The sequence below is a fragment of the Triturus cristatus genome, chromosome 8 (assembly GCF_964204655.1).
Source record: "Triturus cristatus chromosome 8, aTriCri1.1, whole genome shotgun sequence".
Taxonomy (NCBI): domain Eukaryota; kingdom Metazoa; phylum Chordata; class Amphibia; order Caudata; family Salamandridae; genus Triturus; species Triturus cristatus.
The window spans coordinates 363,739,837-363,762,972 of record NC_140591.1 but is presented as its reverse complement, the minus strand read 5'-3'; the positions used below and the strand labels follow the sequence as shown (position 1 = coordinate 363,762,972).

Sequence of the window (23,136 nt, the reverse complement as noted above, 5' to 3'; positions counted from 1 at the left end):
ATCGACACACGATCGCTCCTCGCTGCGGCCACCACTCACCCAGATCCCGTTCTCTCCTCGAAGCATGCTGAACAGGAACTTCAGCTCTTTCACGGTGATGCTGTAGCTGGCGAGAACTCCCAACATGTCCACTAGAAGATCTAAAAAAACAATTAACTAGTTATAACAATTGTTAGCATGGCATTTGTAAGAATAATTGAATCTACATTACGTTCTGGGACCTCTTCCTGACACAGGGCCTGAGCACCGTTTTAGCGCCTAGTGTAATTGTACACGCTATAAAACTCTACAATAAATAGAACAAGTCTGCAAATTATACACACAGACTTACTCCTACATTTGGAGCAAATGTCCAACCTTTTACATTTTCATAAAGGGCTCCTGTGCAGCAGCAACACTCGCCGTTTCCCAGGAGTATCTCCAGAAAACATTTTCACATATGTATATGTTGCAGGTGTACATTTATGCATGCATACTTTTGGCCACCAAAGCATATCTGTGTAACCTTTTTTCCCCTCCATTTTGAATTGTTTTCCTAGTGAAGAAGCCTCTTCTACACATGCACCAAATGGTCACATTCCCTACTCATTACTATGAAGGCTACAGATTTTCCTGAGCTATATAGTTATGGCCTAGTTTCGGTTTGACAATATAGGTGTATGACTTACAGCATCCACATTGGGTGTCATGATACTGTTCACCAATGACCAAAGGCCCTCTTCTGATTATATTCCAATGTGAGCAGGCAGCTTCTATCTATCCCGGCTGTGGTCTGCAGTGTCCTCTCTACATCACTGCAGCCCTCAGACGCAACAGATAAACGCTGCTACCAGACTACAGGACTGAGCTTATCCTGAGATGCCCAACTTGTCCTCACAGCTGCCACCTTTATACAAGACATCAAGCCCTGAGGATGCTCTCGTCCCACCACCACCACAGGGCGAAACACGTTTTGGCAGAATCGTGTAACTTACTAGATAACTTCCAAAGCAATCAAATAAAGAACATAGGAAAGTGCAACTATAATCTTGTATTATGTTCTAGAGCAAATTACTGTATTTATACAACATAACAATTTTGTTGACTTTAGAGGGGTACTCACACAGCAAACTTGTTTACAGATTTTCCTGTGCCTTTCACTGGACTAATTATTTGACTGTATACAGGGTGGCAACCTACTGGCCTAAACTTGTGACAAGCAAGGCTGTAAGTGGGTCGGGTCCAAACGATGCTCAACACCGGCAGTTCTAAAAAGGAGGTGCTGAGACGGGTCTCTTATCGGGCTCTCCAGTTTTGCCCTCAGGATGGAAAAAGAGACTCGTTTTAGTTGTTTCACAGTCTGATCATTTCAGAACTGAGACACTTTGAGCCCTCTACAAAACCAAGCCATAGCTGTTGCTTATTTATCCTATGCAGTTAACAACCATTGGCCAAGCCAATAGCCTTGGCTTGTTGTAGGTGTAATGTTACTTTTTGTATTACATATCTGGATGTAATGACAGAAGAAGCATAATTCCAGTCGGGCGGCAGCTATGCTAAGCACAGATTTTTAGTTTACTTTTTAAGTCATGCCCTAATTACTACAGCCACGCCCCTTTGAGAAACTCCCCAGTTTTTTCATTCCTACTTAACCCCTGTGAATAGCTACACACGCAAGATTCTGTGGGTGTTCACCAGCTTATGCTGGTGTCATATCCTATGCCAGCAAATCTATTATACTACATTTAACTCACATTTTTTAAATCCAATATGTAACTTTCCCCCGTAGAGTAAGGCATTTGCATACACCTAAATTGAGCCTACATGAACAAAATACCTTGATGAATCAGACCCACAAAGCACAGTCTATTCATTCCATATGTCGTAACGTCAGAACAGGGTAACATTTTATTTATTTACTATTTCCAAAGCACAAATGTTCACTTCGAAGAGCCTCTTGGCGCTAATACTCGACAAACAACAAGAGCGGGAGACGAACAAGATATGAATAGGAAAAAAGGTTTTTAAAGCTTTTCTAATGGAAAACACATGGATGGGCACAGCAGTCCACAGTTTAGCACCTGCATGCTGTTGTAAACAGAAACTATTGCTTTACCGGCCCCTGAAACCTTGATCATGTGATCAAGTGTTTCTGGACTAACAAGGTAGATGCAGTTACAGTGGTGCATCTTTAAGAGCACACAGGTGGGCATGATTTTCGCCTGGAGATGCTTGGGAATGAAGGGAAGATCTTGTCCTATGTGATGTGATGTGATGTGATGTGATGTGAAAAGCATTTGTAAAGCGCGACGTACACTATACAGTTTCTTGGCGCTGAAATAAGCAACTGCCTGAGAAGGAGGGGAGGTAAGAGGAAATAAGAAAGGGAACTAGAGAGAGGAGGAGGATGAGATTAGTAATACGCTAAGTGGAACAGATGGGTCTTTAGGAGGGATCTGAAGTGAGTGTAGGGTGAGGCCAGTCTGATCTCCAAAGGAAGGGAATTCCAGAGAGAAGGGGCTAGAAACGAGAATCTTAGACCACCCCATTTCTTGCGCCTGACTTTGGGGACTGTGAGAAGAGCCAGGTGAGCTGAGCGCAAGTTGCGGGAAGGGACATACGGGTGGATGAGAGAAGAGATGAACGAGGGGCTGAGGCCGGCCAGGGATTTGAAGATGAGGCACCCTAACTTGAATTTACAGCGTTCAGGGACAGGGAGCCAATGCAAGGATTTTAACAGAGGGCGAGTATGGTGGTGCCTTGGTTGATGGAAAATAAGGCGAGCTGCCTGATTCTGGACAAGCTGCAAGCGTTTAAGCTGGTAGTCAGGAATGCCTACATACAGAGAATTGGCATAGTCAATTCTGGAAATGACCAATGCCAAAAGAGCTAAGGTGAGAGCTTCAGTAGTGAGAAGACGGGCAATTTTCCGGATTTTGCGTAACTGAAAGAAACAGGCGAAACAGTGGCGTTTATTTGGGGTTTCATCGAGAGATCTTTGCTGATGATAACTCCCAGACTTTTTGTCGAGTCAGTAGGGCATGGAGGAGGACCCAGACTGGGGGGCCAGAAGTTGGAGTTCCAGGGATTGGAAGGGCCTCCGACAAGAACCAATTCGGTCTTGTCGGGGTTCAGTTTCAGATGATTTGCCCCCATCCAATTGCTGATGTGACATAGGGTGGTTTGAAAATCAAAGACTGACTGATCCGAGGAGTCGATGTTAAAGACTAGCTGGATGTCATCCGCATAATTGAATGCGGAGACATTTTTTTCTCGGAGAGAGCTAATCAGAGGGGTGAGATATAAGTTGAAAAGGAGAGGGGACAGTGAGGATCCCTGAGGCACACCACAGTTCAGGTCAACCTTGTCTGCGGAAAACTGGGACAGTCGAACCGCTTGTTGACGGCAAGTGAGGAACGAGTGGACCCAATCGAGGGCGGTACCCTCTATCCCAGCCTGCCTGACACGGTCGACCAAAATAGCGTGGTCGACCGTGTCGAAGGCAGCCGACAGATCCAGAAGAACCAGAGCCTGGCAGATGTTAGTCGGCTCCCCTGCGCAGTTCTTCCATGACAGAGAATATGACCATCTCGGTGGAATGAGCAGGCCTAAAGCCGGCTTGTTGGGAGTCAAGGAAGTGAGACTGCTCAACGTGGGAACTTAAGATATTAGTGACATGAGTCTCGAGCACCTTACCGAGGTAAGGGAGGAGAGAGATGGGACGATAATTGCTCAAGATCATGGGGTCGGCGGTTGGTTTTTTTAGGATGGGTACTACCTCGGCTGTCTTAAAGATGCTAGGGACTCGGCCGGTGGTGAGGGAGTTGTTCAGTAGTGCCAGAGGAGGGACGGGGCAGGCAGAGAAGGCCTTGCATAAGATCTTGGGGGGGGCAGGAGTCAGTAGGGGATCCTGAGGTAACTTTGCTGAGGAGGACGGGAAATTCCGCCTCCGTAATGAGGGGAATCAGAGTGAGAGGCAGAGGGAGAAAAGGATCGACGTGAGGGTTAGCTGGGGGCACAGAGGAGTTCGGAGAGGGCGGCACCCAGATGTTGTTTTAGATTTTTTCAATCTTCTCAATGAAGAAGTGGTTAAGGGAGTCGCAAAGCTTCTGGGAAGGAAGGGGTTTGATGGATACTCTATCAGGGTGGGATAGCTCTTCCACAATCGAGAAGATGCTTTTGGTTTTATTGGCTGATTCCACAATTTTGTTAGAAAAGTATGTGGTTTTTGCCAGCGCAATAGAGGATTTATACCCTTTAAGAAGGGATAGAAACTCAGCCCTGACTACGGGGGAGTAATGTTTGCGCCACCGGCGCTCGGCTTGTCTGTGACCAATTTTTAAGGCTTTAACGTCCTCAGAAAACCATTTCTGAGCGTCGTGAGGGCGCCCGAGTTTGATCCATCTAAGGGGAGCAACCACATCGCTGGCAGACTCGAGCCAGAGATTTAGGTTTCGAGCATGTACATCAAGGGAGTCAGATTCCGAGGGAATGGAAGTACTAAGTAAATTAATGAATTGTCTGATATCCGCTTTGTTCCAGTTACGGGCGGCAAGATTAGTTTCAAGGGACCTGCTGGGATAGGTGGAAATTTTAAGGGAGAAGGAGATAACAAAATGGTCGGACCAGGCACACGGCAATATGAGGGGGGTCGAAATTACTAGATTGGAGGTCCAGACCTGATCCAGTATGTGACCTCTGGTGTGTGTGGGAGTGTTAATATGTTGGCAGCAATTCAAGCTGTGCATCAGGTCAGAAAAAGCCGCCGAACAGGCGCTTTCCTTCTCATCCTGGGATCAGAAGTTAAAGTCCCCGAGGACCAGAATTTTAGAATTATTGATGACAACCTGGGAGAGAAGATCCCCAAACAAGGATGGGAAGTCTGGCATAGATTGAGGGGGACGGTAAACTAATACGCAGATGAGGGATGCTGTTGCAGATTCCAGTCTCACGGCAAGGCAGTCAACCTGAGGAATACATGAAACAGTGAGGGAGGAAAATCTGATGGAAAGTTTGATAATGGCTGCCACGCCCCCTCCAGGTTTGCCGGAAACCCGGTTGCTTTGAAGGATATAATAACCAGGGAGAATGGCGGCTATGATGTCAGGGGAGGATCCATCGTGCAACCAGGTTTCGGTGAGAAACAGAATATCAGGATTATCAGTGTCGAGGAGGTGAAAGATTTCCGTCTGGTGTTTTGCGAGTGAGCGGGTATTAAGATAGCAGACTTTAAACTCAAGGCTGGGGGAAAGGTACTGGGAAGGGGAGTGAAAGGAGGTTTGAGGAGGGGTAGGGTCTGTATAGGCATTGAATTCAGGGAAGTTGTTACGAGTACATCCCAGGCCCAGATGGTTACGCTGCGAGCGTATAGATAGAGCCAGCGGCCATGGGGCATGCAAGTCAAGAATATAAGGCATGGAAGCAAGAAGAATCACTTTTGAAACTCATATTCTGTTTGCGTGACATAACAAAAGCAACAAGCACAATTTTTATGGCTGTGCTCTTTGTTTCTTCATTTTCAGGTACTGTTTTTGTTTTGTGAAGAGGGTATAAAGAATTGCAAAAGAGGTAAATGGAATTGTACTACATTGTGTAGATATCTTTTTACATATTACGTACCCCAGTCAAGACTCAGACAATTAGAACTTTGGCACAGATTTACTCAGAGTTGGAACAATTGCAAAACTTGCTGAAGCTAAAAAGATGGCACACTAATCAATTGTCAAGCCTTGGCACTTCTTGCTAAGTGTGGATGCTCACGGGTATTTGTGTAAGTAATTCTCTAATTTCACAAGGGACTTCATCAGTCAAGACTGTAATCCATTTCAAATGCCTTACCTTGAAATGCTTGTGCATACACCATTGTGTCACAGATGCCTTTTTAATATTAATAATTATTTAAGGCGTGGACTACAATATCAGATTCAGAACACTACATACAAAAGCAGTACAAAACAATAAGGGTGTTCATTTATCCTGATGAAAAGAAGGGGATACATCAAGTTTTAAAGTTACATTAAGAAGGATAATGCTGTTTGGGAGAGATTCCTGGGACTTAGTCCTGAAATCCAATTGTATTTATATAGTGCTTACTACCCCTGATGAGCCATGGAAGTGCTTTTTAGCAAGCAGCACGCTACTCCAGAACCCGTGGTGGATTATATAGGGAAATATAAGTAGTTAATAGGTGCAGTGGACATGTCAGTCTGTTAGCTGGATTGAATAGGATAAAGGAGGAATAGAGGAGGAAAAAGTCTAGAAGGGGTTATTTGGGAGATAATAGCAGTAAAATGAGTTTTGGGGTGAGTCAAAGGAGGGATAGTGGATATACTGAAACAGGTACAGGATGAGATATAGAGTAGCGAGTTGGAGAGAGATTACCTTTTTTGCTACAGTGGGAGTAAAGTAATAAATATCTAGGTGTATACATAACTACATAAAAAGGAATACATGGAAAATCATGAAGCGATATAAAGTTGTATTATATAAAGTCCCATATGTGCATGCCTGGATAAATGTTTAGAAACTCAGACTTTCAACTGTTGCTGTACATAAAAATAATTTATGTATTTATTTGTAATTTAATTTGGTAATTTTATGTTTTTTTTTTTTTATAATCATTAATTGTTATTATTATAATTTCCCCAATATGTCAATAGTGAAGCACTTCTTGATACAATTGTTATGGTCATATTTTAAGCCTGGGCAAAGCACTACGCTACGCTCGCGTAGTTTGCGCTATTTCGCACTACGCAAATTGCACGTAGCACAGTGCAAACATGCGCAGCGTAGCATTGCGTAGTGCAGCGGTCATTTTTTGCTTGCTCGCGGTCCTCAACATCAAGTTGGCGACCGCGAGCTAGCAAAATAACATCCCGGCGAGACTTTTTCCTTGTTCGCGATCAGCAACATCAAGCTGCCGATCGCGAGCGTGTAAAATAAACATCCCGGCAAGATTCTCAACGCGAGGAGGTCAGGTTTCTCATTGCGAGTGGTCGCGTATGCTCGTGACCGCTCGCGATGAGAAACTACCAGTCCGCATTGAGAAAGCTGCCGCTGGAGTAAAAATCTACTCAAGCGGCAGAAAACTACAGCTCGCACTGTGCAAGATGCCGTTTTCAATGATTGCACATTGCGGACAAGCATCCTGCACTGTGCAATCATTGAAAATGGCATCTTGCACAGTGCGAACAGGGTACTACACAGTTCGCAAAGTGCTACGCGTAGCCCGCAAAGTGCTACGCGTAGCCCGCGTAGTGCACTGTGCGTAGCTTCGCGTAGTGCTACTTCACGAACTACGCCCACATTCATCATATTTACACAGTGTGACAGATAAAATAAAATGAAACAGACACAGACACTCAAACATTGAGTCAAATAACTTTTATCACTTATCACATATATTAAGCATAAAGCATAAATATTTATATATATTTTAACCATAAGTAATATATACATTTGTTAAACAGACCTATGAGAATAGCTCTATATTTTTAAAGCATAAGTAGGATATATATATAACATATATATGTATATATGTGAAAAAAAGGGCACATATCTAAATACATGCATATAAACAAATTATACATGTTTACATTCCCAAGAACATACTGCATGTAGGAAATGGGTTATTAGTTGTGTGGCCTGCACAAGTAATGGGTCTACAATTCTTCTTGCTGGGAAACATGCACCCTATTGTAGTGAATGACTCTCAGGTGAGGCAAAGCAGTCCAAGGCCTCCTCAGGGGAGGCGGTGTGGGCTAGTAATCACCATTCACTAGCACACAATAACAACACTCAATGAATAAATGTCCAGTCAGTGCTTTCTCTTTAGAAAAACGAAAAGTGCATTTATTACACACAACTACTAAATATTATGCAGTAATTTACAACTATGTACATTTGCAGATGGAAAATAGCATAGATGACAATGCAAAACCACATGGGACCCCCTAAAGGGTCACACAAAAATATAAGTTAAGCCCACTTGCTTGGTCAGAGGTTCAAGATCAACAAACCACATGTTAAAGACATAATGTTTGTATGTAAATGCAATCATCAATAATATTCAGGTAGAAATTCACTTATTACTGTTAATAAAGCATATGCACTGTGACCCCTAATTACTGTCAACATTATTATCTCAATAAAGCATTTAAAATCAGCAACACGTGTGTATATTTTTATTAAACTTTCCAACTATGAAAACACCATCATAAAAGCAGCCCTTTAGAGGGCAGCACATTTGAATTACATTACATGTAACCATCGACTTAGCCCGAAGAAGGTGCTTTCACTACATGTACATTTTTATACACTTTCAGGCCACAATAATTGCAACCATACAATCAACCCCTAGAGGGTACAGCACTCCCAGCTGTAAAGCCAAAGTTCCAGGCAGGGGAGTGCTTTGAAACATTAGAAAAACTCCAGAGGGGTCCTGGTTTTGAGGACCCCACAAACAGTGAGTAACTTAAAAAAAAACTCTCCTGCAGCTCCCCCATGATTCCATGGTGTCATTGGTGGTGACTTTGACATCCTGGGGCCATCACGAGTAAAACAAATGAGACAGTGGCTAAATAGAAGAGCCCCTACAGGGCATTAAGGGGTGCTCTTTTATTTTAGTTCTATTCCAGTAGCAGCTCTCTTACTGTGCAAGAGGGAGCTGCAGAGCTTTCTTTTCTTCTTCTAGTGTGCAGCCTAGCGCCTCTTTTTCCTTTTTTTTGGAGTTAATATGCTCCCAAAGTTGGGGACAGCCCAGGGAGCCCACCCATGGCTGCACCTTTGGCTCCCGCGTGGCAGTCTCTTTTTCCAGCTGCCACGGGAGCCAGCAGCTGTGGGTAGGCCCGTGATCTCCATGGCACTGGAGTCAAGCTAGCCCGGCTGATGAAGGGTGATGCCCCGAAACCGGTCCAAGGATGCTTGTTTCCAGTAGAGGGAGGACCTGGCCTGGCAGTTTCGGCTGGACTGTTCCCATAGGGAAGAGGCTCAAGACTGATTTGCATATGGCTGGGTCTGAACTGGAATGGCACGGGGAGCAAAAAACGATGGGTTTAAGCCCAGATCTCTGTACTGGGGTGAATGTTTGACATTGTGCGGCATTCTGTCCATCAATTGTTCTTTTTACGTTTGTCACACCGGGTGGGACTGATATGCCCAAACGTGGGTCCCATGCTTTCCATGCCACTGGAGTTAAGCTAGCCTGGCTCATGAGGGGTGATGCCCCGAAACCTGTCCCAGGATGCTTGTTTCCAGTACATGGAGGACCTGGCCTGGCAGTTCGGGCTGGACTGTTCCCATGGGGAACAGGGTCAAGACTGATTTGCATATGGCTGGGTCTGAACTGGAATAGCATGGGGAACAAAAAACAATGGATTTAGGCCCGATCTCTGTACTGGGATAAATATTTGACATTGTTCAGCAATCTGTCCATTAACTATTCTTTTTATATTTGTCACCGCAAGTGGGACGGGTATGCCCAGATGTGGGTCCAGTGCTCTCCATGCCACTGGAGTCAAGCTAGCCTGGCTCATGAGGGGTGATGCCCCGAAACCGGTCCCAGGATGCTGGTTTCCAGGATAGGGAGAACCTCGTCTGGCAGTTTGGGTTGGGCTGTTCCCATGGGGAACAGGGTCAAGACTGATTTGCATATGGCAGGGTCGGAACTAGAATGGCATGGGGAGCAACAAAAGTATGGATTTAGGCCCAGATCTCTGTACTGGGGTGAATGTTGGACATTGTGCAGCATTCTTTCCAATTGTTCTTTTTACATTTGGCAGCTGTGTTCTACCCTTCCCACTTCGTGCGGGCAGGGAGGGGGTAATGCGGTGGCGGGCTGCTCTCTCCAGACACAGGCAGAGGGAGCGGGACATGGCCATCACTATCAGGGCAGGGTCACAGCTATTGAAGGGGTGCAGTGCCCCCCCCCCGGTATGGTTGCGCTGGCCCCTGGGGTGATGGGTGCTTCCAGGCTCAAAAATGAAGACGGGAAGAGGGCTCCACGCGTACCCCTCCATGGAGAATGAAATAAAGAACCCTGCACTGATCCCCCAGGCCCTGGCCAACCCCGGGGGTACATTAATAAACGTCAGTGGAGCCTCACACACTTCGTCGCCTAAAAGGTTGCCAAGCTTTACAATGCCATAACACAGGCAAAGGTTGTTGGGCTGATTTTTACAATCTTGAACTCATTTTGCTCTTGGTGGTGACCTCTAGCCACCAGGGGCAGTTGCAGCAGACGTCCTCAACGTGGTGGAGTCTTTAGGGAGACCATTCTCCTTGCTCCCTGCATCAGCCTATTTCCTGGTCTTGGTTTCTGGGCACAGACGTCCAGGGATTTCTCCCAACTGCTCCTCACAGGGTATAAAAGGGTCAGCCTCACTGGCTCTTGGGTAGACCCACTGCTCCTGGAGTCAACTGGGCAGAGTCCTTAGTCCTTTCTGGGCATCAGAGTGTTCTTCTTTCAAGTTCTGCATGGCAGTCCCAGGGTCCAGCAGCGAACCGCAGAGAAATCACCAGACAAGAGAGACTCTTCCCCTTGCTCAAGAGTTTAAGGGGAGTGGATGGTTCCTGAAGCTGGACACCCCTAGCCAAACCTAGCCGTCACCTCTCCACCCCTGTCCCAACCCTCCTGTACAGCATGCTGGGACAGTTCAAAATGGCATCATTGAGGAGTCACTAGAAACATCTCCTCTAGAGGCCTCAGCTCCGCCCTTGCTGACATCTCTGCCAGGGCCTTTCTCACTGGGTTGTCAAAAGGGGTCCCCCTCCTGTGTTGGCTCCAGAGGTCTGAGCACCCTTCTTTGTTCAGTGGGCTTGGACAAGCACATCCTGGGTACAGTGTGACAGCTGATTGATTGATGTAGATCATACTGTCCCACCCCTTCCCTCCGTACAGGTTGAGTGAAGCACTGTTAATTGCTCCCTTTCTGTGGGGAGGCCTTTGTCCCTGCTGCTGGAGAGCATTGAGGCCTGGGTTCTGATCCTGAGCTCAGCCAGAGGAATGTGCCCATGCTGGATAACCCATAATTTGTACAGATATCTTTGTGGAACTTTCAGAATTAATTTTCCCCGCACAGGTTACTCCCTAATTCCATAAGTCAGTGGTCTCTATAGGGCAAAGGTAAGCAAAACGGCACTCTTTGGCAGTATTCTCCCTATGTGTCCAATAAAGTGTCACTACAGACAAAACAGTAAACCATACTGACTTTTCCTATTAGTGTTCACTACCATTATAAGGCCTACCCCCAGGTCAATATATAAATATACAGAGTCCTCTCTGGGCCAGGCCACCTGTGTGCAATTACTGGGCTGTGCATGACAGCAGTCTGAAAAGCACAGCCCGCACATGCAAGTGTACATGTGTTCACTTCTATCCAGCCAAGTGCCTCTTACCCTTGTTGCGTTGCAGCAGCCTTATCTTAAAAGGTGGACACTGGCGGTAAACATGTGCAGTCCATTTCCCATGTGATTACCGTCAGTGAGACACATGTAGTGATACACACAGTACAAAGTCCAAATCCGGGTGATCACAAATGCAAAAAAATTATACAGGCATACTGAATGGGCGAAACCCAATTGCAACACTGTACATTTGTGTTTTGAGTATGGTTGACATGTAGAAAAGAGCCAACTCTTCAGTAGTCGTCTGAAGATAAGATAGTTATCCATGGATCTTATGTTTGGGGTAATGAATTCCATAGTTTGGCTCCTTGAACAGAGAAAGATGTACCACCCATGTTTTTTTCTTGTATGCTGGGCTTGTGCATAATCTTGTAATCTCGAGCGGACGTTCTTTTGTTGCATGTATTTGTGGATTTTATTTCTGATAAAAAGTGGTCCTGTTCCACGTATTGCTTTGTGGGTGATACAAAGCAGCTTGAGATGGATCTTCTGGCAACTGTTAACCAATGTAGGGCTGTCAAGGCAGGGGAGATGTGGGCTTGCAGCTTTACATGTAGCAGTAGTCTAGCAGCAGAGTTCTGAATTCATTGCAGTCTTTTCATAGTTGGTGGTAGAGGTCATTGGCGTAATCAAGTTTATACAATGCAAATGAGATGGTAGCTCGGGCCTAATATGGAAAGCCTAGGTGGGGGAATATGTGTCGCCGAGTTTTCATAGAAATGAAGCTTGCACTTGCGCATTCACTGATAGCTCGGAGTCTATGGAAATTCCAAGGTTTCTTAAATTCCTTGAATACTTTTGTAGGTGTTCCCAGATCGTCAGGTGCAAAGTGGTCCATACTTTTTTCAATAGCCACATGTGGGTTCACCAGTTTTGGACAAATTCAACTTGAGTTGGCTCCGGGTCATTCACTGATCAACAGCTTGGAGTCAACTGAGGATTTTCGAGTTTCCAATGACTGCGGTCTTCCAGTTTAAGAAGTATATGAGTGCCATCTGCATAGTCATAGCATGTGAGCTGAAATTCATTGACCATTGCCGGTAATGACGTCATGTAGATGTTGAAAAGCATTCATGAGAGGATAAAGCCTTGAGCAACCCTTGCTTTTGTGAAGTACGGTTTGGATCAGAAAGGGGGAGTATACAATCGAACATTGAAGTGGTTGTTTACTAGATGCAAAGTTAAATGTTGGCCCACAATAGTTGACGGCATAGTGATTAAGAATATAACTGCATGTGCATCCGTACCTGTTCCATTAGGCTGTACAGGTCCATTGATTGAAGTGGTGAAAACTGTGCAGTCCACCAGTGGCGTAACGATAATTGAGGGGGCCCCCTGCAAGGTACGTGGAGGGGCCCCCTCTGGACTCTATCAGGAGCTCCCCAGCCGAAGTGCAGTGCTGAGGGGGCCCCCTGGAGCTTGGGCGCCCCCGGACTGCGAGGGATGCGGGGGCCTGTGTTACGCCCCTGCTGTCCACACGTAGTGGGGAACTATCTGTTGGGATATTTGGGTCTCGGTGTGTGCCCTGTATTGCTTACGGTGGTGTTGGTTTGTCAAGTAATGGCGTGACGCTTGTCTGGAATGTAAACGAGGTGATTTTACTGATGCAGATCAAACGATTCCGTTTTACAAGCTCCGTTCTTAGTGTTATTTTGATTCATCTACATTTGGGGGCGTCCTTGAGTCAACTGCTTGGGGGAGTACAGGAGAAGGGATGCTGGGGTCTCCTGGTAAGCTAATCTTAGTTGTCTTCTTTGAATTCCACAGCTTGTATAATTCAATGTGCAAGAGACCCGCACGAACCCAGATTTGGGGCATTTGCTTCAGTTGCACCAGTGACCGCGACACAATTCTCATCTCCTCCAAACCCAAACTAATTCTTCGCTCAAATGAACCTCAGACATTCCTTCCAATGCTGAAGATCTCATCCCTGCACCCTTGACAGTTCTTCAAGGCAGCCATGCATTCCAGCCTACACAATGCTGTCACTTCCCAAGCACCCACTCAATCTCAGAAACAATGCTATTGTGCTGACCTCTCCCAGAAGTCAAATCCTCGAGCGCTCTGAAGTAATCGAAAATTAACGTGTAGCGCTTTACACAACTGACACACGAATAAAGAAGGCACCACTTCCATTGTCTGTTCCTTTCTTTCAATAGGTTTCTGCATGAAAGCTCTGGCTTGCTCAGTGCCGCACACTACATTTCACTGTTCTGTAAACTATGTTATTTATGCAATCTGAAGTTATTTAGAGAAACTCCAAAATACACCGATTTAACAGAATCTGGCAACTTTTTCTTTGTGTTATTGAACACAATAAGTATTATCTAACTGTGTGCCTTTTGTTATTAAAGCATGCTCTTTATTTGTACCCTGGTTGGGATCACTTCCATAAGCCTGAATGTATTTCAAGTGTTTGACCTATGCCCTCAATCAGCTGCTATGACTCAGAGGTAATTACAGCTCTCCATTTGAATAGCCAGCAGCCTTTGGCCTTCTGTAGATGGAGTGAAAAGCGCAGGCAGGACTCGAATTTACATTTAAAGGGATGCTCGTCAAAGAACTAGTGTTAAGGAAACTAGGTTTTCTTTTTATTCTTTGCTGGCTTTTTTGTCGGCAGTTCCGGGCGTGTTCTAAACATTTACATTTTCATTCATAATTTATTGAATTGACCTCGAGTGTGCTCATTGAATGTTTTCTACAAACCAGGATAATCTGTGGATTCACTGAAAGAAAGGGGGCTGCCCCATTTGGCAGAGACTCACTTGGGCCTGGCAAATGGCGGCGGGGCCTGGCCTGAAAACCAACTCTGCTTCAATGCTGGCGCACGCTTTTCTGCCGTGGTGTAAAAAGGCTAACTTTAGGTCATGATTATATCGGTTTTCGTAAAGTGGGAGTTCTTATTGCTTCCCCTTTGGTGCTAGGTAGGACTGGCGCGAGGCGTTGAAAGCAGCAGGGCACGTGCTGTGGCCTCTGCGTCTCAGTGAGAGCTGCTCAGAGTTCACACAGTATGGCCTTCTGGTACTAATCTACTTCCCCCTTTTCGTTCCTCTCATCCTCTTCTTGCAGGCCATTTTACCACCATTTTTGGGAGTCTGGCTCTTCACTTTGGCACTGGGGTTCTTATCTTTCTGGCTGCCCTAAGCAGGGGCAGTGTCTGAGAGTGGCACAACTGCCTGTGTTGGCTACAGACTTTGACAAGTAGAATGTACAAAATGGATGAATGGTAAGTTCCTGCTTTTTGGGCCTATGTTTGGAATTGAAGTCAACAGTGTTGCATCAATGAGAGAAGGTGAGGAGGTATGATGAGAGATTTGGATGGGCCATGTGGTGTGGGAAGGGAATGAGTGGGGTGATGTCTTTCTGGACAGAAGGCTTCAAACAGGAGATCAGGTTCACCAATTGATGGATTTCATGCATTTTAGCAATGTGTTGCATTTCCAAGCCTTTCCTAGCAAAATGTATTGTGGGTTTGCCTTATATCAGCAATAGCTACCTCAGAAGAGTTGGTGTGGATGTGTTTCAGCAATTACCACAATGTGCAAGAGTACAATTTCACAAGTTTACCAAGAGGGTGGGAAAACAACTAGGCCAGAAAGCCCCTCTATGAAGTGTTCAAGGGAAAGTTCTCAGAGAAAATCCCCATGAGTGATTTAGGTCTTGTTTGCTGACAAATCTACACTAAATGTTGAAGAGTTTAGGGGGGATATAACAACGAAGATCTCTAAGACTCTTTAGAGCACGTGTTGACTGAAAGGCCCAGGAATGAGGGGATACCCTTAAAATGGGTTTTCAGTCCTTGGACTGAGATAACTACAAAGGAAGGCAATCCTGATCCTATCATTCTTGTCTAGCCCCTGCACATGCCTTCAAACAGTGCGTTTAAGCGTAGTATAAAGTTCAGGGCCCTGCGCATCCTTCTTCTCCCCTACAGCCATGTCACTGCAACTTTGCCTTCAATGGAGACCCCCAGAACTATGAAAATTGAGTCTCCTCTTCCTGAACATTTAGCCACTATTAAGGTAGACTAATATCCCCTTTTGGATGAAGGGGTCCTCCTTTATGTATGCCTATGACTGAGGGAATTCAATGGGGAGGACACCATGTTAGTGAGCTAAATATGGACCAAGACTGTGCTATCTTCTCCGGAGCGACTGAGAAGACATTTGCAAACAAAGAAGACATTTGCACATTGAAACCAGTAAGGCGATATGATATGTAGAGGAGAGTTAGAAGACTTTCTTTCCCCCTAATTAATAGACACAGGGTTCAAGAAGCTAACAAAGTAAAGACACACATAACAAAAATAATGAACTTTACCTTCATGTTAATTTCCTGTATTGGTTGTTGGCTTGAGCCTTTTCATCTAAGAGGAGATTGTTTTGGAGAGAGCACACAAAATGGAGGCACAATCGGTTCTAATCTTGGCAAAGATTGCCAGATAGTTTGGAGGGATGCAAGGCATAATTACAACAGTAAATTCCAGTGGTCAAAGGCTGGCAATGTGCATTGTGGACATGACTGGACAGTGGATACATTTAGTTACACTATATCAATTTCAAGTATGGGTTCACCAGGCCTGATCTTTCCTTTCATGTCCTCATTCAATGAGCAGAACTGAAAGCTGATATCCATGTGGTTAGTTCTCTTCTGTGATGGCACAAAGTGCAAAAAAGAATGAAATGAATACACTGGTTCATATAAATTTTCGTATTCCCTCTGTTACCTTTCATTTTTCTTAGTCCAGATCAACAAGAGATGAGAGTGATAGGTTTTTAACAAGAAAATCTTTACTCAGCCTGGGGTACGATAAGGCAAGGCAATGTGCGTCTTCTGCAGCTTCTCCTCTCATTCGGAGATGAAGTGCAAAAAAGTAGCAGAAAAGTATTCCCATAGGTAAGTCATCTATGTCGGGCTCCGTTTCTAAACTCAGATTTTTTTTTCTTATAGATCTATGGTTTGCTCATTACTTTGATATGCATTAAATTCAGAAACAATATAGACATGGCTAAACTGTTTTACCGGTGGTTTTAATACCCTCCCTTATGGTGGTTTGGGGCAAATTAAATATATCTATATATATATATATAGATTGATATATAAATATATAGATATCTATTTTTCCATGATTTTGCCGGTTCTTCTTTAGGATTGCACCTAAAACTGAGCAAAGCCAGTTTAGACACATTTGTAATTTGCCTTTGCATAGAAGTGCTACTGATTTGATGATCCAGGCATTTGCCTAGTGTAACAGGTTTCCTTCAACTGAGTGAAGCTTAAATTCAGACACATACCTGGGATGTTGTTCCTGCTGAGGTGGTTACTGCTTTGGACTCTTGCCAGTAAACACAAGGCCTTTAAGTTTGGAAGGTTTCTAGTTTCAAAGCTCATTCACTTTTCCACAAGTGCTTTCAAACTATTGTTGGAGTGACCTGTGCATATTTTGAGTAGTTCACCTCATTTCCGCACTGGGTATTCAGACGTAGCTTGGTGTTTTCCAACATAATTAATTAACCCTTGGACTCTTGCCTTTGAGTATGTTTTAGGGTTGTAAAGAGAAAGCTCCTGTGGTGCAACCCTTCAGGGGCTCGTCAACCCTTCCAGAAGGGCCCTTATTCAGTCCAAGGCCAATGAACAGCTGTGAGATATTGGAGACTCTAGGGCCTCCCTTCACATTCTGCGGGCGGGGGCATTCTTTTTCTTTACACTGTTATGCTTGGTTGCAGCAAATTTCAAGAACGCAGGAGTGTTTTTGTCACACTCTTGAATGATACTGGAGCTTCTTTGGCATAAAGTCGAGTGTCCATTCTGATCCTTTAATATACTGAGTATATGTAAGACGCTATTTGCCCTCAGACTAGACAGCATCCTTCCATTACTCTAACGGTTGCTGTTTCTGTGCAAAGACGGCAATGCTGTACCATCTAAAACTTTGGAAGCAGCATCTCAACTGTGCACTGCGGATCATTTGAGTGGTCATATCTTCAGCAGGTCTCCTGCACAAATAGTAGCATACTTGTACTCAAAACAGGGCACAAGTGACAGCTGGAATGAGTGAAAACTGAACATTTGTTTGTGATTTTTAAGGACATGATTATTTGGACTATACAGTCATCTACTGCCGGTGAGTTGGTTTCATTCACTGTTTGCTTCAGTTTCAGTCAGCCAAGTTAAAACTAGTTATTACCGATTGTGAATGCTGTTCAAGCATAGCCTTTGCTTCAAGGAGCAAGCAGCAATATTCTGGTCTGGGAGGGGGCTAGCTGTCCGTCCCACTACTCATCTGAGGGCCTCCTACGGCTTTATGGTGAAACTGCTCAAGAGACTAGCTTTGCTGTGTTGGCCGGGGAACATGTTAATAATTGTACAACAATGTGCGCCTGGTACACTTAATGATGCATTTGATGCTTTGTTCCCCTCTAAAATGCAAGATCTCAGCATAACATTCTACACTGGCAGAGGAGATAACTCATTTTCCAGAGGAATTCTGAAGACCTGGCGCCCAGCTTTTCAAAGTTCCTCAGAGCTTCTTCAGCACAAAACATAATAAGGCCTGACATGGAGCATTTGAAGTGTCCCCATGCTTTCGTATGGTAAAATGTTTTAATGATATTTTTATTTAAGATTTTAGGACACTAACAATTCCCACATGCATTTGGTGGGTTGTTATGTAGTATAAGCTTAGAGGAATCTGGCTTCAATTTTTTTTGTGTTGGCTAAATAACTAATTGTTCACCTGGGAACATTCAGAGGGTGACCACCAGGAAATAGACAAGTTAAACTTACTAGCTCACACCTTGCTGTCACTTCCTCTAGTGATTTTTGAATGCAGTGTTTGCACTAGCATTTTGGGGGGGGGATTTCCTGTACTTCATAGAAAGATGAAAAATTGAAATTAGAGCTACTGCACGTATTCTAGCTAGACGCTATTCAGCTTAGATGGTTGTTACCACATTCAGAATCTGACCGGTGGGGCAGAGTGGAAAAATAGTCCTGGACACAGCCTTTGTCCCCTATTTTGGCTGGTATCAGAGATGTTTATGTTTTTGGCAGTACATCCTTAGTAGTCTGAATCCTGAGAACTCTTAAATGAGAATTAAATTCCTTTACCACACTTTCCGTTTGCAGAAGGGTACACCTTGGTGCATGTGGCAATGGGGAGAGAAGTAAAACAAGTGAAGATATGGAGAGTAGTCGCTTCTTTTACTCTTTGCTTATTTAGGACAGAACATGGCACCTCAACATTTGGGGAGGGTTTCGAGCTGGGTCGGTTGAAAAAAGCTGGCTGATGGAAATCTAACTTCTATAGATCCACTCTAATTGACTTCAAATAGTTGTCAGATTGAGTATGAGGAAGGAGCCTCAAATCTCACGTCAGATGGGAGGAGCCTAGCGCGCAACCAAGATGGCCGCGTAGGTGCGAAGCTCCCGAGGACCTCCGCGACCTCCTGAATTAATCCTGATTATATCCTGTCTTTGACGAGGGGACTGTGTCTGTGTACCCGAGCTGAGGCGGCACCCGTTTTCCGTTTTCGAATCGGACCCCGGACACTGGTGGGAGCACCGATCGAAGATTGCGGCCTTCTCCGCGCCGGCCCCCCGGATTGGAGTTGTGGGGCGATCCGGGGACAAAGCGAACAACAACGGCGGGCAGGGCTGGGCGACTCGCGTACCCCGCGCTTTCACTTTCGCTTTTGCGCCCTCCTTGCCCTCAAGCGAGGTAGGGTTGCGGAGCGGGGTGCGGTGGTGTGGCCTTGCCCCTGTGCCCGGCTGACCCGCCGGCTGTGAGTTGTCCTGCGGTGCAGTGGTCAACCCCCCCCCGGAACCTGTGAACTGGTTTATCGGCCCCTTCGAGGAGATTGGCACGACTTCGGGAGAGCGACATGTCCACAAAGCAAGATGGCGACCGGGCCAAGGTGAAATCGACCCGCCGCGGCCCGGCACAGCAGTCAAACAGTATGGACCGCTACACCCTCCAGAAGGGATCCCCAGAGGCACAGCGTACATCCCCCGCGGGCCCGGCTGAGGCGTCTGCTCAACCCGCGGATCCGACCCTCCGGGACGTCATGGGCGCCATTGCCGAAATGAAGGCCTCGGTGGACCAGCGCTTTGATACTCTGGCGCAGAAGATAGACTCGGCCCTGGTGGAGGTGGGCCTGGTGAGAGCCGACTTGTCTAAAACAAATGACCGGGTCGATTCCCTGGCCCACACCACCTTAAGTCTCACTACAGACGTGGCGGCCCTTCAAAAGGAGGTGCACCGGCTTGGCCAGGCGAGCGCCATGATGGACCGTCGATTGGAGGACGCCGAGGGTCGGGCCCGGAGGAACAACGTTCGTATTGTCGGGGTGCCGGAGGGACGGGAGGAGGAGGCGGCAGATTTGTTTGTGGAAGACCTGATCCTCACCCATCTCCAGCCCCGGGGGCTGAGTAAACTTTTTGGGGTGGAACGTGCTCACAGGGTCCCCGGAGGAAGACCTAAGGTCGGAGCTCCGCCGCGGCCTCTCATTGCCCGGATTTTTAACTTTAGGGACAGAGACGCTATCTTGCAGACTTCCAGGCTACAGGGACCGGTCAAGCTTGATAATATGGACGTGAATTTTTACCCTGACTTTACTCCGACGGTCCAAAAGCAGAGACTGAGTTTTCTCGGAGTTAAACGTCGCCTACGGGACATGAACCTTAAGTACTCAATGCTTTTTCCAGCTAAGCTGAGGGTAGAGGTGGATGGTCGCACGCATTTTTTTGACCGTCCCGAGGCGGCTGGGGACTGGTTGGATACTCTGCCTGGGGATCGGGGCCGGGGGGGTGGGGGGGGTGCGGTTGGCGGGGAGGGCGCACCGGATCAGAACTGAGGGGTGAAAAGTAGGCCTTGCTCTGGACAACATTTTGGTTACCATTCACTGATCGTGTATGTTCCCCTCCTATGGAGGTCGTACGGGGTCCGTTGGGGGCTTTCCCTCCTCCTCTGGGGGACTAGTTAGTTTTTCATCTATGGGGCGACAGGCACACTGCACTTTGGGGGGGCTGTCTGGGCTCATGCAGGGGTGCAGGGTGGGGGGAGTTCTGTTGGGATGGGTGGGTGGGGGTGGAGTGTTGTTTGTTTGCACCGCAAGGCGAACCCTTTACTGTATTGTTGTTTTTGAGATGCTCTTTGGGGGACGATTGATGGCTTCCATGTATGATGGGGGGTAGGGACCTGACTGTGTTATCATGGAACGTTAACGGACTGGGGGATAGGATTAAGCGTGGTGTGGTCCTGCAGTATCTGAAACGAATTTCACCAGATGTGATCTTCCTGCAGGAGACACACCTTATAGGTAATTCCTTTCATGCCATGAATCGGAGAGGCTATCGCTTGGTGGCCCATTCGGGCTTCACCTCGGGCTCACGGGGGGTGGGCATCATGATTAAGAACTCGCTCCCATTGGAGATTGATGAGGTGCGCCATGATGAGAGGGGACGTTACACTGTCTTGGTGGGTAGAATGGAGGGCAGAGTGGTCGTTTTTGTATCAGTGTACGTTCCGCCGGGGTTGCAATCTACCACGTTTGCGGACCTGGGGCGCCTCCTCCTTGACCTCCCGGATGGGCTTCTGGTAGTTGGGGGGGACTTCAATGCGGTGGCTTCAGGGTCTATGGATCGTCATCCCCCCAGGGACCTCCCCCGGGCACAGGCGTGGCTGTCCGGCCTCTTAGATACACTAGGATTGGTGGATTGCTGGCGATTAAAGCATCCCGCTCAGCTGCAATACACCTTCCACTCGGGTGCCCATGGTAGCCTCTCGCGGCTTGATTATATCCTTGTTCCTGCGGCCTATGCTGGGAGGGTGGGAGAGGTGCGCCATTTGGCGCGGGGTATTTCAGATCACTCCCCACTACTGCTGAATCTGGATGTCTTCCCGAGGGGGGAGGGCAGGGTGGCCCCAATTAATACCTGGTACCTGCGCGACCCCACTATTCGAGCCGAATTGATCAAATCCTTGCAGCGGTACTTTGAGGAGAATGTGGGGTCTGTCCCTTCTGCCATCTCCCTTTGGGAGGCTTTTAAGGTAGTTCTTAGGGGGGAGGCCCTCTCCTTTATCTCCCATGCCCGGAGGCGCGAGCGGGAGGAGGTAACCCGGGTGGAGGCCGAAATTGCTGAACTAGAGGGTGACCTGGGGAGCGGGGTGACGGATGCCACATTGCATGTTCTACACCTCAAGCAGGCGGCCTATAGGGCCCTCGTCACGGAGGCGGCCAGGGGCCTCAGTAGAGAGCAACAGGGGCGACTGTATGATGTGGGTGATAAGGCTGGTAAATTGATAGCGTGGTTGGATAAAAAGGAGAGAGCGAGTCGTGTGGTTCCGTTGATCGAGAGGATGGATGGTGTATGTGTCACCGAGCCGGACGCCATTGTCTCCTGCTTCGCGGATTATTTCCGCGAGGTATATTCCCCGGTTTCTCCCTGCTCGGAGGAGGATTCCCATGCCCTGCTTCGGGACATCGCGCTGCCCTCCCTTTCGGTGGAGGACAGGGATTCGCTGGACGCTCCTCCCACCTCGGACGAAATTGCCCTTGCTATCCGCTCGGTCGCATCTGGCAAGGCCATGGGCCCCAATGGCATTCCTATCGAGCTGTACAAGCTGCGACCGGATGTGCTGGCGCCCCACCTGCGCGCGATGTTCCTGGCGGCCTGCTCGCGGGGTTCCCTTCCGCCGGACCAGCGTCTGGCCACGATCGTGGTGATCCACAAGGAGGGGAGGCCCCGTGAGCGGGTCACATCCTATAGGCCTATCTCGCTCTTGAATGCGGAGCCCAAAATCCTCGCCAAGGTGCTGGCCAACCGGCTGGTCGGCGTGGTGGGCGACTTGGTCCACCAAGACCAGTCCGGCTTCATACCCCATCGTAACACGGCCCTAAATCTGCGACGCTTGCACGGGGTGCTCGCGCGTGTTCCGTTCGTGCGGGAACCGGCCATCTTGGCGTCCTTGGATGCCACCATGGCGTTTGATACGCTTGAGTGGCCATACATTTGGGCGATGCTGGCGAAGTTTGGCTTCGGACCGGGCTTCATCAGCTGGGTCAAATTGTTGTATTCCGGCCCATTGGCGCAGGTGGTGGTGAATGGACGAGTTTCGGCCCCATTCGCACTGGGACGGGGCACGCGACAGGGCTGCCCCCTGTCGCCTCTCCTGTTTGCACTGGCCCTGGAGCCCCTGGCGGAGTGGCTGCGGTGGCACCCTTCCATCCGTGGTCTCCGTTGGACCCCCGAGCATGAGGACCGTGTGTCCCTCTACGCTGATGATATCCTTCTATATCTTGCCTCCCCGCGTAAATCACTGATCGTCCTAGTTGATGTTTTGCGCTCATTCGGTCGCAACTCAGGCCTCGTCATCAACTGGGCGAAATCCTGTGTATATGTGCTTGCCGGGGAGGCTCCGGTCCTACCACGGGACTGTCCGATCCAGATCGCCTCCCAGGGGTTTCGGTACCTGGGTATATATATTACTCTGGACCCGGAGGCCCGCTACGAGCGGAATTTGCTGCCCCCCTCCAGCGCTTGAAGGAGGACGTGGTGCGTTGGCGGCGTCTGCCGCTTTCGCCGCTGGGCTGAGCGGCCTTGTTCAAAATGATGTCGTTGCCGCGCTTTTTGTACGCTCTCCAGAACACTATGGATTTGGTTCCGGCGCGCTACTTCCGAGAGGTGGAGAGTTTGCAGGGTCGCCTGTTCTGGGACGGGAGGCCACGTATCGCCTTGGCTAAATTGACGCTC

General features: G+C 47.4%; 1 protein-coding gene across 6 annotated transcripts in view; it reads right to left on the bottom strand.

Moving 5' to 3' along the window:
* NBEA (neurobeachin) overlaps positions 1 to 23,136 on the bottom strand; it is a 1,788,010-nt gene that overhangs the window by 1,430,351 nt on the left and 334,523 nt on the right. For all 6 annotated transcript variants that reach the window (XM_085621699.1, XM_085621702.1, XM_085621701.1 and 3 more), the window contains exon 3: positions 40 to 140. In XM_085621699.1, the coding sequence (XP_085477825.1) occupies positions 40 to 140 (101 nt within the window). The remainder of the gene's footprint in view (positions 1 to 39; positions 141 to 23,136) is intronic.